This window comes from Rhodnius prolixus, unplaced genomic scaffold, assembly GCF_049639745.1.
Source record: "Rhodnius prolixus isolate KJV_2025 unplaced genomic scaffold, Rpr scaffold_4, whole genome shotgun sequence".
NCBI lineage: Eukaryota > Metazoa > Arthropoda > Insecta > Hemiptera > Reduviidae > Rhodnius > Rhodnius prolixus.
Window position 1 is genome coordinate 1,249,556 of NW_027411614.1, and position 18,857 is coordinate 1,268,412.

Consider the following 18,857-nt stretch of genomic DNA (forward strand, 5'->3'; position numbering starts at 1 on the left):
GGGGCCGCACATATTTCTTCGAGCTTTGTTTAAAGATTGAATAAAAAAATTTTTTTGTAAAACTTTTACTCACTGGTTGAACTGTACTTGGCCAAGATAATAGTCCACAAGTAGCCATGCTCTCAACCACTCCGGGCTCAGTAACTAACTAAATCCAACATTCGAACTAACAACGAGATCAACTTCTCTAGTTAGTGGGGTAAGTGGAGAAGTGAACGGCATGAACTCTGTTCAGCATTGGAGTGGGGAGAGCCAGTTTGATGACGTCAGTGGCCCTCTCTCTCGCACACTACTGGTGCAATATCTTGGAAACTCCAACGGCTAAATGCAAGCCAACTAACCCGCAGTTTGTTGCTTTGTTTGTTTGTTTTTTTGGAACATAAAAACAGATGTTTAAGTCCACATAAAACCGAGCACAAACACGTATAAACATGATCAGAGATAAAATACTAATTATTATTATAATTATTTTGTCAATCATCTTATAAGAGGAAGCTATAACGATCGCCGTTTACTTTTCATCATTTATATCACCTGAAATCATCACCTAATTTAAGCGGGGAGGGTCCTAAAAGGCGAGATGAAATTAAGCTCGTCTTAAAGATACAGTTTCCAAGAGCTAATATATATATTGTGGTACTGGGTTCGATTCCCGGTGTCTAGACCTTGGATTTTATTTAATGGTTTAATATGAGAACTTTATAGTAAAGTGTGTTAGGCGGTTATAGGCTAGACCCGCAATGCTAAGATGTATTGTTGGTTTGGTGGGTTCGATTCCCCTGGGTCTAGACCTTGGATTTTATTTAATGGTTTTAATATGAGAAATTAATAGTAAAGTATGTTAGGCGGTTAGAGGCTAGACCCGCAATGCTAAGATGTATTGTTGGTTTACTGGTATCGATTCCCCGGTCTTAGGCCTTGGATTTTATTTACTGGTTTTACTATAAGAACTTTACATTTCATAGCTGTCTGTCCCAGTTTAAAAGAAATCAGATTAAAATGTTTTAATCAAGAGATATTGCCGAAAGATATTTTAATAAAATATTCAAATAAAGACTACGGCTGGAATTCAGTTGTCAATTTCTGTAAGATTGCCACAAGATTACGTCAAAATTTATAAAACTGTAGTAGATAAAATCTGAGAGGTTGATTATTTATTTTATATTATTATTATTTATTTTAGTTAATTTGTTTATTATTTATCTTTTATTAATTAATTTTTTGTTTTTTTGCATAAGCATTCAAATTTTCAATTTATTTTTCTTTTGCTTATTTGGAAAATCTTTCTTTTATTTAACCGTTTTTCACTAATTTTTTGATTTCCATCTCATTGAATTTTTGTATTTAGTTTTTGTATTTTCTCAGTATTGTACCAAATCTATTTAATGATTGAGATGACCGACTACCCCGATGGTCGATGACCAGGAGGCAGTCTTTATTCCTAATAAAGACTATTATTATTATAAGAACTTTATAGTAAAGTATTGTTTGCTAGTCGTCTTCGTCCACGACACCACAATTTGGTGGTTGGACGACGTAAAGCCCGCCTGAAATATAGCTTTCAATTTCATTTTAATCGATTATACTGTTGCTTAAAGATTTCATTTGAATTTAGGCTATTAATAAGGCTTATCACTTTGGTTAGTTTTAATTTTTTTTTTTAAGATGAAATTCGATTTTGGCGCTCTGCGAGAATTCCACTTCCTTCCACGTAACAGTGCTCCTTGTATTATAAACAAAAAAAAAAACTTCAAGATTATTTAATATGATGTAATCTGTTAATAGAGGAGGTCTTGCGAGTATTTTCACATCAGAGTTTTGTTTTATTTATTAAATAAATAAAAGATAAAATTTTAAACAAATATAGCCCCCTCAAAACAAAATTTACTTTTTCTCAAACTAGTTATGGCTGAATAGAGACCATAAATCAAACAAGGATTTTAAGGCGACAATATGAAATAGATAAAGACATAAACAGTGAAAGAAAGAAGACTTGAGACTGGTGCCAATTATGATAAAGACAGAATTTAGATTAGGGGGACCCTTTCGAGGGAAATCTATTGCATTCCGATTTCCGGGTAGTATCCCTGATGGAAATTCTAGGGAAACAAATTTCCAATTAGTTTTCCAAAGTTTACAGAAAATTATTTTTGAGTAAAATCTTAAAAAAAAAAGATACGTCACAGCAGAGAGACATTTCCGGTTCATTGAATTACGACCCAAAAAAAAACTCTGTTGTGGTTTCTTTCTAACACTTAAGCGAAATATCTTAGTTCCTGCAATTTTTTATTTTTTTTGAGTTCTGGTTTATATCCTTGAAACGGTGCTAAATCTGCTCGATTAAAAAATTAATTAAAACAAAAAATGTTTTTCCACTAAAATCAGTCCAAACATAAAGTTAAGCAAAATGTTTTCAGAGTAAGGCTGAAAACTCAGAAAGAGAATCAATAGTTAGTGAGTGAGTCATGCGACTCACTCAAATAAATAAATTTTGATTCCGAGTCCAAAAAGTGTTTTTTTTTTGGTTTTTTTAAACTCTTCTCCCACCCAACAATTTTCCCCTCTCGAAATCTAATCTCATATTTTGTACAGCTGATAAAACATGAACAGCTGTAATGAATTCTACTTAAACTTTATTACAGCTGTTATGATAATAATAGCAACCAGGGTAATCAACGAATCAACCTTAGTAATTAAATAAAACAATTAAATTTCGGGTCAAGAGTAAAGTTACAATATGTTATAATATATTATAAATAAAGAATTCAATTTTATTTAATATTAATATATTAATTAATAGTTTTATTAATATTGACAATTATTTTTTATTTTAAACCTCTCGACAAATCTGTCCACCCATCTGTTTCTATCTCTCTCTCTTAAATGCCCCTAATGAAACTTTTATAAACTTCCGTATCAAACTAACCAATCAGGTCATTTAGAAAATTTAACGTTAACAAAGCCAAGCTTAGTTAAGCGTAAAGATAAACTGAAAATATCATTTGTTTATATAAACATATAAGACAAAAGAATAATTAAAAAAATATATATATATATAAATAGGTGGTACGTACTTTTTTTTAGAATTTATAAAAGCTGATGTAATAATCCATGCTAGCACGATTTTGTATATACGTACATTTTTTTTTTTATATATTATATACTAACACAATGTGAACAGCTCTAGGTGATAAATCAAAATGGCAGTGGAGAAAAATAGGAGAGAATTTAAAAGTGGGGAAAAAACCTATAAATTAATAAAAAATACAGCCTAATAAATAGAACTCACGTGTAAGAATCACACAAACCCACCTGGCCAATGGGAATCCATACTAAGGCGCTTTAATGGCATCACACTAAGAACACGTGATGTACAGTAAACAATAATGTAATAACAATAATAATAATTAAAAAAAAAGAAGAAGATCGCTCTCTCTATCTCTGTCTCTCTCATAATAATGTAATAAATATTGATTACACGATAAAATAATTTATAATAAATGTAGATATATTTATGTATGAGAGAAATAAATAAATAAAAAAGAAGTAATTATACTTAAGATACCGCCAATGCAACCTAAAGATGGCACTGTAGAATTTATTTCATCTCACTTCCGGGTAAATCACACAATGAGTTGAGAAAAATCAAAGAAAAATTCCCCCTCCCCAAAAATAAAACTTTTGTTGCAGTGATTAATATATTGGAACTTCTTTTATGAGTGGAATGACCGTTGTTCACAAACTGGTGCATGTCACTGCATGTTTGAACCTGCAAGGAACACTTACAATTCCCACTTATAAATGTCTTTTGGAGAGAGAATGAGAGAGAGAACTGGTATGAACACTCATTGGAATTTCTCTCACTATATTTTTTTTCGAGCTACTAACGTGAAAATTATTTTTAGAACTTTATCTAGAGAAAAATATTTAAATAAAATCTGTTTTCCTAAATTTTCTGAGAAGAAAGAATTTATAAAAGAAAAAAGTAAAACAGAAATGAACAAAGTAAAGTTGAGAGATTTCGACCTAACTTTACTGTTGGATCCCCAAAGAGGTATCTAAACGTGACCTTTAAGTTTGAACTTTGAGCGATAGTATAGTCTATAGTGTACAGAGAGAAATTTTAATAAAATTCAAATTTTGAAATAAAAGACAATGATGATACCTGATCGCAAATATCAGTGAACTAAAACAGAACAAACTAATTAAGATCTCCACAAACCATTTGTGAACCGAGAGAAGATTAATACATCTTTGGGGTATACAAAACCATTCATCAACTTGCAAGATTTCTACTACTTTGAAGGTAGTACAGCAGGACTACAGGGCGGCTATTATGAGATGAGGAGAAGGCTACAAGGAGTACTCCTACAGCAGCTGCAGACCCTATAAGGGGTCCAGAATGTTTTCCACTATTTTGGCCGCAGTTCGGACAGGGCAGTAAAGAATTTATTAGAGTGTCTTGTTTTGACAGTCACTGTCGTCAGTTTCAGCATTCTAACTCGAGTAATATGGGAATTTAAGTCGCCAAATTACTTCTTATTATTTATTTAATTATTTATTTATTTAGAGAACTTGCATGATCAAATTTAATAAATTTTAGTTTTTAACGGATATAATAGTTTTCAGAACCTTTGAATTGGGACGGAAATGCTTTTCGCGTATTCTCTCCGTGTGTAAATGCGTGTCTATTTGATGGATCGTGTCTAATAATAATAATAATAATATACTGGACTCCCACGCGTAGGTCCCGGGTTCTAATCCAGCTGCTGACCCTTAGATTTTCTCTTCCAAGGAGCTTCTTACAGCTCACTGATGACAGATGGTGATGGACAGTGTTGTCTGTAAAGAGAGAACACTGTCCAGAGGCCGGCAGTGCACTGAAAAAAGCTCAAGGAGCCAATAACCTTAGATGTTGACGCGCCTTAAATCATTAAAAATAATAATAATAATAGCAATGCCCTTTATGGTATCAGCCGAATTATGAACAAGCGGAAAAACAAGTGCGACTTTACTAAGAAGGTACATCATCATCATCATAACTATTGATGACATTACATTAAACCCCACGAATTTTACAATACCCTTGAAGAAGGAAGTTAAATTTACCGAAACGTTGGTATGAAGAAAGCAAATTTGATTGTGAATTTTATTGGCCGCACCTCAATATTTTCCAAAATCATCAATTAACAACGGTCGAAAACCAAAACTATGATTGATGAATAGTTTTTAAATAATAGGAAAATATAATAATAGGAGTCAACTACTTAAGCAACTATTTGACAGCTGACTATTTTAATAATATTTTTTGAAAAAAACCCTACAAGTCTCGAGTAGGCAGACGTTAAATAAAGTGGCTGAAACTCGCTAGTTAAATAAAGTGGCTGAAACTCGCTAGTTAAATAAAGTGGCTGAAACTCGCTAGTTAAATAAAGTGGCTGAAACTCGCTAGTTAAATAAAGTGGCTGAAACTCACTAGTTAAATAAAGTGGCTGAAACTCACTAGTTAAATAAAGTGGCTGAAACTCACTAGTTAAATAAAATACCTCTTTTATTTTGTCGCAACATATTAAAAGGGTAATCTGAATCAATCTATTGATTGAATAATGATGCACATTCCATGATTGAACAAAAAGAAACTTTATAGAAATTTTAGAGACTCTAAGAGGTTTTGAAACTATATTTAGACCTTAATAAATAGTTTGGGAGGTATAGATTCAAGATCCTTTTTTCTTTTTTGCTAAGTGTGGGAGAATCTAACCCAAGTATTTCAAAAGAATGGGAAAAAAAAAAAAAAAAAAAATTGGGCGACGAACAAATATACAAATATACCTACGTCAGAGCCCTACTGGAAGCCCTTTTCAATGAACAAGCCCTAAATGCCAAGACCTACCCTATTGGTTAGAGGGTATAAAACACTTCCTTCAAAACTAGAATCTACCTTCTTCCTGCCAACAGAGTACGTCACTAAACAAATATAATGTGAATCCCTCCTCTCTCTCTCTCTCTCTAAGCAGTTGAATACTATTATTGCGATTAATACAATATAATATCTTCGGTTTTATTCATCGTTAATTGGATCCCTGACTGATTTTCGCACTTTCAACCATCATCAGAGATAGATTAATTTGGCGCAGTGATTCCAACCTCACTTCCGTTACCTTCTCGCACACTACACTCACTGAGTATCCCCCATAATTCAAAAACAAATAAACAAAAATAAAAGAAAGTTGTCCGCAATCACCACCTGTATAAAAAGGCCTGTTTAACGTACAAAAGACGAAATCAAATGTGTGACTGAATAACTAAATTTGAAGCAATCAGCTGGACCGGAAGTGCCATTTTTTTAAGCGATTAGAAAGTTTATCGTATTTTAAGAATTTTCTCACAAAAATGGCTCTTATGATTTCATTCAAAAATTTTATTGGTGATTGCAACAATAAATTGTATTATCTGTATTTAAATTTAGTAAAGTAAATGCCTATTTTTTCAGAGAGGGTTTAAGTCCAACTACCAAATTAGGTGTCATGGACGGAGGCGACTAGCAAACATACTAAATTTCTTTTATTAACACATTAAATAAAATGCAAGGCCTAGACCATTGGAATCGAACCCACTAAACCAACAATACATCTTAGCATTGCGGGTCTAGCCCGTAACCGCTCAGCTATCGTGGCGCCTGTGTAATTAAGTTTATATAAACTGTTACTGAGGAGTTCACAGAATATATAATTAAACTTCAAAATAAAAATACATTTCTTAAAATATAGTAAATGAAAGGAAATAACAAAAATTTATATAGTATAAAGAAATTAAACTTAAACAATGAAAATAAAAAAGAAAATTCCTACTTGAGGCTTTATAGTTAGAAAGAGGAAGAAAACGGAAAAAAATTTTAAAAAAATTGGGAAAATAGAAAACTGAAGTGTTATCAATCTTTGAGAGAGAGATAGAAAACAAAGTTAGACATTTGCAGTAATAATGAAGAAAAAGATCTAGATATTCAAAAGATAAGCTACAAGGCAGAACTATAATAAACATTGAAGTGAGACGGGCCTTTTGGCTAAGATCTAAGTATAATAGTGATTATATAAACACCTAAATTTACAACTTCTGAGACGGGAGGAATGGGTAGCTTTTCTTTTTAAAATGATAAGTTTAAACTCGAACGTTCCGAGTTTGAAGAAACATTTTGTGAGTTAGTATTTGTGAGAGCAAAGTCGTGTGAGTGCGCTCAGCCAGATTAAAATAAATTTGAGGGGATGTACGTGCAAAAGTTAAAACCGGAAATAATGCAAAGGCGTGTGGGAAGTAAGAAAAAGCTTACTACAGTAAGAGAAAACAAAGCCAGCCAGCTTTCTCATCCCCCATTGGCTCTTTTTCACTAGGAAGAGAGAGAGAGAGAGAGAGAAACCTCCGACTCCAGGAAGTGAATTTCATGTTTCCTATAAATTATAAATACGCATGCTCTAACAGATTTCTTAGATAACGATTTGGTTCATTGCCCAATCCCAACTATCTGTTTCTGCGATCTATATGAGTCAGTCTGGGCAACTTCACTCTTAGTATTTCCTAATAGGAAATGATTCTTAGCTACAAGAATTTTTCATTTCTAGGTTTTTGAATTTTATTGCCGAGTAATTCTCACTACTTGACGACTCACATGACTGACGCTTGACGCGCCAATATTTCTTGTAATCAATTAATGAAAACCCCATTCGATCATTAAAAAGATCAACTAAAGAGTGGTTAGATATATTGAACGCTAGTCTAAAATTTATTATGGTACCGGGTTCGATTCATCGGGTCTAAGCTTTGTGGATTAACACGGGTTAATTATAAGAAATTTAATAGAAATATAGGCGCTAATAACCTAGCAGTTGATGCGCCGGAAAAAATAAAAAATAGAAATATATATATATTTTTTTCAATTCTTTTAGTCACTGTTATGCCATGGTTTCGTGGGCTTTACCAAAGTTTTCGTTAAAGGATGAACTAAAAGAAACTGAAGGCCTACAGGATTAGACAGGAAACGAGGCAGCTGGGACCCATCTTTTTTTTTGGTCGACGTTTCCCGATCAGACCATTAATCATTGGCAGTAAACTATTATATTGGAACACGTCCAGTCTTTTAAGATATTTCGGCAAGCCCCCTCTCACTCCCCCCAAAAAAGAAGGCGATTCAACCTTGAACTCAAGATTTCAATAATGGTTTTTTTTAAAAAAATAGCCATTTTACTAGTTAAAACAGTTTTAAGCAATAAGCACAAGACTTCCATTTTGTCCTAATTTCTATCGCAGTTAATTGGTGATTAGATTACAATTTCCGCAAGAGCTCAGCACAACTGAGAGTAGAATAGAATAAGGAGTAAAGTAATGCCTATTTTTTCAGGCAGGCTTTACGTCCAAATTAGGTGCCATGAACGGAGGCGACTAGCAAACACACATTACTGTAAATTTCTCATATTAAACATTAAATAAAATCCAAGGCCTAGACCAGGGAATTGAATCCACTAACCAACAATACATCTTAGCATTGCGGGTCTAGCCTATAACTGCCTAACATACTTTACTGTAAATTTCTCATATTAAACATTTAAATAAAATCCAAGGCCTAGACCAGGGAATTGAATCCACTAACCAACAATACATCTTAGCATTGCGGGTCTAGCTTCTGCCTTAAACGATTCTAATAACTATTTCTAAAGTTGTTCCATACAAACTGTAATGAAGGAACATTATCCTATTGATCAATCAACAAGGAAATCTGCAATACCCACTATCGGGCCAAATCAAACACAAATACACACCCATTCATTGCACGTAGATCTCTGTAACTGTCTTTTATAAAATAAAATTAAAAAAAAAAAAAAAATCCCAGGCAAATTCTGTTAAGGAATGAACAATTGTATTGATGACGTAGTGAATGACGTCTTTTTCGCAAATAACAATACAATGATTGGAAATTTTATGAATATTCTATACACTGGACAAACCTGGCATTCATAAATAGAATTGGAGTAAACGTTTCTCGAAATGTTTGGACATGCAAAGTAACAAGTTCAGTGCATGCAGATACCTAGAGACGAGAGTTTATTGAAGAATTTGAGGTTTATATTCTTTATAAAGGAAGAAAAGACGCTTGAAAAGAAAAAAAAAAAAACTTGATTAGGGAATCAATTATAGAGTCCCAGTTCAGGTCACACTTTAGAAATATCTTTAGAGCCGGGAAAATCTAGCAGGATACCCAAGGTTTTGGAAAGATCGCTTAAGGTTAGTGTTACAGCCCTTGGAATTAGTAACTTCCGTACAGCACAATTTCCGCCATCATTCATGACTTGTTAATAATAATAATAATGGTTAAAGGTCTTGGAAAACAATAGGCCAACCTACCAAGGTTGCCCCTCCAGGGAAGACTGGAGGGGTTTTGTGCTGCGGGCGTAAACAAGATGACCTGTTCGAGAATGCACTAGTCTGCCCGCAGTAGCCTAATTTGCCCACCCCTCTAAGGGCATAGCAAAAAAGTAAAATACTGAGATCTATCCCCTCCACGAAATGCGGATAAACTCTTCTTTGAATTGAGGACAAAAATCGAAAATATTACGTATACAGTCAGAGGCCTTAATGCAACTTTGAAATTCAATAAATCAGAATTAACACTAATTAATATTTAATATTCATAATTATAATTAAAAAATATGAATCGAATGAATTAAATTGAATGAGTTACCTTAATTACCTTAATTAAAGAACAGTTCGCATAATTAATAGTACATACTCCATTATACTCACCTGAAACAAATAAATATTAAAAAATTTAGACAATATTTATAGGATTTGGTAAAAAAAAAACACTTTAGGGAAGTCTAATGGAAAATGGATCCTAAACAACTTAAATAACAGGAAAAACAATGGTTGTGTTCTGACTTTTTAGGCACCCATTTAGGTACAACAACCTGGGATACTGACAATGTACAAAATATTTTAGTTGTTAATAAGAATAGGTACGCAATTTTTAAAGATTGGCAAAATTATTTCCAAATTCGCGCGTTTAGGCGCTACGTAGTTTACAAAAAAGGTAACAAGAAGAAGAAGAAGAACAACAACGAGAACAAGACCAATTTTTGAAAATGCTGTTTTTGCCCATTTTTGGAGTAGTTTTCCTCGAAATCTATGCTGTGACGAAAAAATTGACTTATAAATGAGGATATGCCCGATATTTTAAAGAAAATTTGGGAATTTTATCTTTTATAGAAAAAGAGAAAAAAAAATTGTCAAAGTTGGGTGTTTTTCAACGTTACGCTTTTTCGTGCACTTTTTGACGATCAATCCTTATACAACTGTCCTACCGGACAGTTTTAGTTATGACTGAAATTGGCAATAATCTTTCTTGTTACAGGCTAATTCACTTTTGGAACTTTTCAAGGAACTTCCGGCGATGTTTTCGTTTTGAAGATATTTCGGTACGAATACTTTTCATTTTTGAACTTAAACTAAAAATTAAAAGTAGAAAATTTGGCATGAGCACGCTTTTGCTGTACAGTTAATATACTTTTTTTTGAACTTAAAAATACCATAACGCCGAAACGTAGTCAACGAAAAGACATGAATTTTGGAGGAAAAACAGGGTTTTTAATTTATATAAATTACATTGGAATCGATCTACTATAAAATTAAGAATATAGGTAAATGTTGTTTCTTTATGTCATTAAAAAGTAATTGTTCTAAATCAAAATATCGATTAAACATTATTCATATAATTTATTGTAACTAAATAATGCAGAATTACAGAAATATTATAAGCAAAAATTTATATTTTAATATGAGCAATCACATTGTAAGATATAAACTTACAATACAAATTATTAGTTGGTAAGATAGGTAAAAGTTTCCTTTTAAATGAACAATCTATGCGAATAGAGCTTACAGACAAGAAGAGATTGTAAATGGTTGTTATATGCACATGAAGAGTATTGGGTAAAGGCTGTAAGATCACCTTGTAAGGTTTTCTTACCTAAGTAAGAGAAGAGAACATGAAAATGGAGGAAAAAATCAGCCTGATGAAAAAGATAAAATGAATACTTACAGATACTTAAAGAAGAAAATAGACACCATGTTCATAAGCAAGAGAATCCTCCGAAAGTAAACTAGAAGAGAGACATTGGGGACCTTGCTGAGAAGTTTCAGGACAGCAATGACGTCAGCGGAAGGAACCTTCAATATTTTGATTCCCCCCCCCACTAGATAATGATACAGACAGACACACTACCGGTCTGCACGCGATCTAACAATTTATGAAAATAAGATACCACACTAGTAAATAAGTTACAACTTAACAAAACACAATATTGTACATAAATAAATTCTCCCCCTAACTAGCAGCCTCTCCTCCCCCCTCCCATACATAACTTTTCATCCAAAGAAAACTTGGGAACACGTTGCTCAATATGTAACAAGAAAATCAATATATAATAAAGAAATCAAAACAATGTACTAAGCACATAAATTTTAATCTAATTTTTGGAAATTTCAAAATATAATTAACATTTAACAGTAAACAGTTGGTAAAACTGTAACTGTCCGGTGTGACAATTAGATCGTCAAAAACTGCGCGAACAAGTAAAATGTTGAAAAAGGTTTCACTTTACAATTTTTTTTTTTATTTTTTTTTTATTTTTAGGAAACTGAAAAAGGAGGCTTTTTAAGAGTTCAAGTCCTGAAGAAGAATCCTTGAAGATCTCTCCTGGACGATGGCAGTCTGCCTCCTCATTGCAAGGAAATTCTGAGAGAATTCGGTCATGCTCCAGATGTTAAAAAAATCTTATTTATTAACACTCGAATTTATTGACGGGAACAGTCCCCCACTTGAAAAAGGACTTCTTGTGAGATTGGGCCTGTTTGGTCCTTCGTAGGACAAAGCCGTCTGTCAGTCTGTCTGGAGTACATGATGGATTTTTGAATTAATGATCCTCCATTACACGATCTCCTTGGCCCTTTCATCTACGAAAAGGAACCACTTTGTAAGGCTTGGCTAAAACTGTAATTAGGAGCTGATCAGCTGGAGGGTGGACCCTTAAGAAAAAAAGCTTATACTCGTACACGTGTAAGCATTTACGTGCTTTAGTACACTCACAAAGTTCAAAAAATTGATCAGCACAATTTTTTGAGAAAATAAATTAGAGAAAAAGAAAAAAAAATCATTCAGTAACACTTCCGGTTGAAAGGATTTTATGGATTTTCATTCTTTACTACTTCAAAATAATCTACATCCGGTGAACTCTGTAATTTGAAGCAATGGCATACTTCCTCTTACGTCATAGCAGAAAGTATACAAAAAAAAAAAACCTAAATAATACAATTTCCGCCATAATATATTTCTTATTAAAGGGCTACATAATCGATAGTTAATTATGCACTGTTGACTCCATCTTGTAATCTTAACGCCATTAATTAAGTTCCCCCGCCCACCCTTCTTAAGTTGGCCACTCAAGCCTGCAGTAGATCTTTGATGATTATTGGTGGGCAAATCAATTACTGTTGCCTCAATTAGTGGCTTTTCATTGGTGTCAAAATAATACCCCCTACAAGCCCATATACAAGTATTGTACACAGTTCGAAGAAAACATTAACAGCGGCCATCATCTTAAAGGACAGTAGATGGGTGTTCTGACTAGACGGAAGATGAAAAGCTGACTACATCGTAAATATTTGTTTAATAGCTTGCTATCGCCTGTTCTGGTGATGAAAACATTAGAACGCAAACAAGTGGATCGATCAAATCATACTGAAGGATTTCCTGATAAGCTCCATGCTGTATCTATAACAGAGGAGTAGAGAACTTCTCGGCTTAACGAGATTGTAAGTTGTGAATATTCCATGGCTGTACCAAATTCCATAGCTCAATAATTATCATCCCACCTTAATCCACTCGATTGCTTCCAGAACACACCAGTCCAATCCTTTTTCGAAAATTTAGGCCCTACGATCTTGTAACTGCTTGACCGGTAACCCCTCAAGGTTGGCGGCCATATAACCCTGTGGGCTAACTAAAGGCTACTAACACCGGACGGTTGCTGTGCTCGCTTGTACGATGTTACATGCATCAGTACGTGTATCTGTATATTAACATTATTTTAATTCCATTGACAATGTTTAGGTAACTATAAGCTAAAACATATTTGTATAATACGAGTATATCATATACATATATATAAAAAGAAGTAATGCCTATTTTGTTATGTAGGCTTTACATCCAACTACCAATTAGGTGTCATGGACGGAGGCGACTAGCCAACATACTTTACTGCAAATTTCTCATATTAACTATTAAATAAAATCCAAGCCCTATACAAGGAATCGAATCCACTAACCAACAATACATCTTAGCATTGCGGGTCTAGCCTATAACCGCTCGGCTACCTTGGCGCCTTGTAACATAGAATATATTTATCATATACATGTACTACCCAGATCATCATCTGTGCTTATATTATTTAATTGTTCAACTGTTGCTAAAATAAATAATAATAAAAATAATATTTTTACTGTTGGCCACTACCATTAAAGCTGAAATGAAACAAAAACAACTTAAAATAGTTTTCTGTGTCATTCAAACAAAACAAAAGAATGGAAATTCTTTTTTTAGAAATTAAGTCAGTGACCTTTTCGCTAATGTAAACCTCAGACTAATTACCAACTAAACACAAAGCAGTTGTTTCACTAAAATTTTTAAACAAAAGCGTAGAAACGTTGAAAGTGAATACATAACAAAGAAGAGAGGGGAAATCCAGAAAGGAGAATTTACACACAGAAGAATGAAAGGGAAAAAGGAAAATGGTTTCACAAAAACTTAAGTTAGTGTGGGAAAAAGGGACGTGTAACGACTTTTCCTTAAAGTTTTGTTCGTAATGTATTTTTTTTTTCCTTTCAACATGGAATTTTTACTGAATATTTTCCAATTCTCTTTAAAAGTTTCTTCGTGTAGATTTTCTCTTAGTACAGTACAGAGAAATAATTGAAATAATGTTGGAGAAATTGAAAGGTACACAGGGAGTTTCTTTGAGAGTTAATATTGTAGGATGAGAAGGCCCTAAAGAGATGCCGAAGGAATTGAAGATTAAGGTAACATACGTCTCGCATGACTGGTTAACAATTGGAAAATAATGTATGTAAGGAGCATACAAAATTACAAAGAGTAGGAGAGGAATTTTACGAGGAAATATAAAATAATAATAATAATAATAATCGTAATAATAAGAATAATAGTAATAATAATAGGGAAGGGATTAGCTATGAGGTTAGCATACTGGACTCCCACGCGGAGGTCCCGGGTTCGAATCCAGCAGCTGACCCTTAGATTTTCTCTTCCTAGGAGCTTCTTACAGCTCACTGTCCGGTGATGGACAGTGTTGTCTGTAACGAGAGAACACTGTCCGGAGGCCGGCAGTGCACTGGAAAAAGCTCCGGGCGCTAATAACCTCAGCTGTTGATGCGCCAAAATAATAATAATAATAATAATGGTTTTGGTTGTTTTCGACCGTTGTTGATAGATGATTTTTGGTGAATATCGAGGTGCGGTCTTAAATAAAAACAACTTTTTTGCTTTATACCAACGTTTCGGTAAATTTTACTACCTTCTTCAGGGTATTATAAAAAATGTTTGTGAAGTTTAATGTAGAGCTACGAGTACATCATCATAACTGTTGTTATGTTGTTAACATCAACAGTTACGATGATATACTCGTAGCCCTACATTAAACTCCACAAACTTTTTTTATAATACCCTGAAGAAGGTAGTAAAAATTACCGAAACGTTGGTATAAAGCAAAAAGTAGTTTTTATTGATGACCGCACTCGATATTCCCAATAAATAATAATAATAATAATAATAATAATAAGGGAAGAAGGGGAAGGGATTAGCTATGAGGTTAGCATACTGGACTCCCACGCGTAGGTCCCGGGTTCGAATCCAGCAGCTGACCCTTAGATTTTCTCTTCCTAGGAGCTTTTTACAGCTCACTGTCCGGTGATGGACAGTGTTGTCTGTAACGAGAGAACACTGTCCGGAGGCCGGCAGTGCACTGGAAAAAGCTCCGGGCGCTAATAACCTCAGCTGTTGATGCGCAAAAAAAAAAAAAATAATAATAATAAGGGAAGGGATTAGCTATGCGGTTCGGTGATGGACAGTGTTGTCTGTAACGAGAGAACACTGTCCGGAGGCCGGCAGTGCACTGAAAAAAACTCCGGGCGCCAATAACCTTAGATGTTGACGCGCCTTAAATCATAAAAAAAAAAAAATAAAATAAAATAATAGTATTAATAATAAACCTAATTCAGTTAGGTAGCGCTTCTAGTCGGACAATTCGCTCTAAAGCTGGCATTAGGCGCCTGGAACTTTATTCAATGAACTCAGGATTCTGGACTAAGTACTTTCGTAACGAAAACAAACGTCCATCGTTGGACAATGTGCTGTTAGAAGCTCTTAGGAAGAGAAACTCTCAGGGCCAGTAAGCTGGTTTCGAACCCAGGATCCTTGGCTTTGGGTATCTAGTAAGAATTTTTGTACAAATTATGTGATCTTTTTTCTTTTTTATTCTAAAATAATTTTTTTAAAAAAAAAAACTCCAAAAACCGGGAAAAAAAGTGTTTAAAGTACCATTTACGATTGGTTGATTTTCTCAAAAGGCGCTTATGTGCGGGGGCCACCCCCCATTGTGGTACTTAAACCAAAAAATAACATTTGTAGCTTCAATGGTTTTTGAGTTATGATTGGACACACACACACACACACACAATTTGTTGTAAAAAAAAACAATCGACACAGACACATGCATCCCCCCTTTGAGCACTCAGAAATTCACAAATTTAATGAACATTTTTAACCTAATTTGTGGTAAAAATTCCACAATTGAAAAAAAAATTAATATTATAATATATATAAGACAAAAGCTTTACAAAAAAGTTTTAATAATACACTTTTGAAAAATTGTAGACACAAGATTGATTCCCTTCAGCTTCATTGATCGATTTTACCCGCTACACCCACAAGATTTCATCTTGCATCCTTCGGGCACCATGATAATACTATTTTCAGACACGTAGGCGAGATACTGTAATTCATTTTTATTTCTTTCATAAATATCAGATGGAGAGAAGGAAAATGAATAAAAATTAAATCAATTCATTGATTCACTGAACATCTATTTTTTTTTATGAATGAGAGTGCTATTTACAATAATTTCGAGTTGAGTATGCGATTTATTTATGAATGAAATTAATAATCATGCGATCAGCTGAGTAAATAAACCCCCTTTTTTTTATTAATTTACAACAGGCGCCACGGTAGCCGAGCGGTTTAGAGGCTAGACCCGCAATGCTAAGATGTATTGCGGTACTAGGCTATATTCCCCGGTCTAGGCTTTGGATTTTATTTAATGCGGTTTAATATGAGAACTTTATAGTAAAGTATGTTAGGAAGATATAGGCTAGACCCGCAATGCTAAGATGTATTGTTGGTTTAGTGGGTTCGAGTCCCCTGGTCTAGGCCTTGGATTTTATTTAATGGTTAATATGAGAACTTTATAGTAAAGTATGTTAGGCGGTTATAGGCTAGACCCGCAATGCTAAGATGTATTGTGGGTTTAGTGGATTCGATTCTCGGGTCTAGTTAATATGAGAAATTTATAGTAAAGTATGTTAGGCGGTAATAGGCTAGACCCGCAATGCTAAGATGTATTGTTGGTTTAGTGGGTTCGATTCCTCTGGTCTAAGCCTTGGATTTTATTTAATGGTTAATAAAAGAAATTTATAGTAAAGTAATGTTAGCTAGTTGCCTCCGTCCACGACACCTAATTAGGTAGTTGGACGAGTAAAGCCTGCCTGAAAAAATAGGCAATTACTTAATTTTTTTTTTTTTACTTTTATTAATTTACAATATTTACTTGAGTAAATAAAATTTTCTGAATGTGTTTGGTAAGAAAGCTTCGTTTGGTCACAATGGCTCTTCAAATATGGATATCCCTTTAACTTATCGGCTTTATTGATTAAAATGGTGGATCATTTTTTGTATTTTACTTTATTAATTTTCTAAACACTAATAAAACCCCCCTTTTTTCTAAATTCAGGGGACCTAAATTTCCCGGAGAAAAACACTATTTAGAAAATTGCAAAACTTCATTTTCATTTTCTTCTTGTTTTAAAAATTTGAAGATAATAAAAAAAAAAGAGAACACTTCTTTTTTTAAAAAAAAGTAGTGAGTAAGAAAAAGAAAAGCGGAAAAATAATTAAATGAACTAGTGGAGAGAAAATTTCATTACAATAAAGAGAAAAAATTGCATTTTCCTTGTCAGAAATTGTAAACAAGATGGAGACATTATTTTCCATTATTATTATTTTTTTTTTGCTCTTTTACAGAAAATATGAAGCGAGAAGAGTAATTGTTATATTGTTTTGAGTAGAAATTTGAGTATATTATTAATTTTCCCTTGCAAAACAGGTGAAGAAGTAGCAGCAGAAGATGAAGAAGAAGAGCTGGAGCAAGAAGCTGATGAAGATCCACAAAATGGAATGCTGCAGGAGAGGAAGAAAGTTTACCTCAACCACACTCTCTTCGTGCACACAATCGAGCCTTAATCTCGATTATTTCTTCAATATCTTCTCTGGTGGAATTTCATACACTGAAGTGCAGGTAAACTGGATTACAGGAGATTCGATGCAGTGGAAGAGATCCGTGCAATTGTTTGCTGCTACCACCACCTTCTCTTTGCACTTCGTATTTCCTATTTCCGCCATGTGCGTCTTCCTTTACCACTCCCCTCCTAGAGCTCAGCAGCATTCTTCTTACTGCTGTCCATTCTGTTATTGTTTTATTAAAATTCCACACGTACAATACAAGAAAATATTTGAGCTGCCTTTTAATCTATTGATTTTATGGAAGCTGTAGACTAATACTTGATCATAAAATAAACTATTTTGTAGCTTAAGACTAACGTAAAACGAACTTCCTGCCAAAATATGCGGGTTAACTCCCAACCTTAAAAACGATTAAATAAATAAAACAGAAAATCAGTAATTCCGGTTGATCGTTTTTTTTAAAAGTTTATTTTCCGGTGTTTTTTGGCACTTCCGGGCACATCTTCACACTCACTATTTTTTATAAATTACAATCAAGTAAACAGGAAGTATTACGATCGAGCCAAATTTTCAATTTCAACAGTTTTTACCGGAAATAAATAAAAGAGTGGTTTTTATAAATTATTTTGTGTGGGTGTGTCAGAGAAAAATGGCAAACCGGAAATGAATTTCATTGATTTCTTTTTTTAGTCTTTAGAAATATTTTAGCAAATTTAGGAAAATTTCATTTTGAACTTAGGACTTTTAAGTGCATGTCGAAAAATTTGAAACGTTTAATCCAAAGATCCCCAAACTTTTTACATAGGGGGCCACCAGTTCGCTGTCCCTCAGATCGTTGGGGGGCCGGACTATAAAAAAAAAACTATGAACAAATCCCTATGCGCCCTGCACATATCTTATTTTAAAGTAAAAAAAACAAAAAAAAAAACGGGAACAAATAGAATATTTCAAATAAAGAACAAGTAAATTTAAATCACCAAACTGCCCAGTATTTCTGTGGGAATTATGGACCTGCTTTTGGCTAATGAGATGGTCAATGTCCGCTTTAGTTATAGTGCTTTGCCTTTCTTCCTACTTCTGCTGTTATTTCACACTGTTTCTGGAGCCATGACCTCCTGCGTCACCGGAAGTAGTACTGTACGTGAGTGACGCCTGCTGCGCTTTGAGGATGCATCCTGTGCTTTTCCAATGAAAAAGGCACCCATCTGGAAGTGTGGCGGTGGCC

At 33.8% G+C, this 18,857-nt stretch overlaps 1 protein-coding gene across 7 annotated transcripts in view; it reads right to left on the reverse strand.

The window, feature by feature from the left end:
* The window catches only part of Dyrk2 (Dual-specificity tyrosine phosphorylation-regulated kinase 2), a 391,634-nt gene that overhangs the window by 67,657 nt on the left and 305,120 nt on the right, over positions 1-18,857 (reverse strand). The window contains exon 1 of one of the 7 annotated variants that reach the window (XM_074130633.1): positions 74-224. The exons of the other annotated variants lie outside the window; for them this stretch is intronic. Coding sequence (XP_073986734.1) covers positions 74-118 — 45 coding nt within the window. The 5' untranslated portion in view covers positions 119-224. Of the gene's footprint in view, positions 1-73; positions 225-18,857 lie in introns of those variants that run through there. 7 annotated transcript variants of the gene reach the window in all.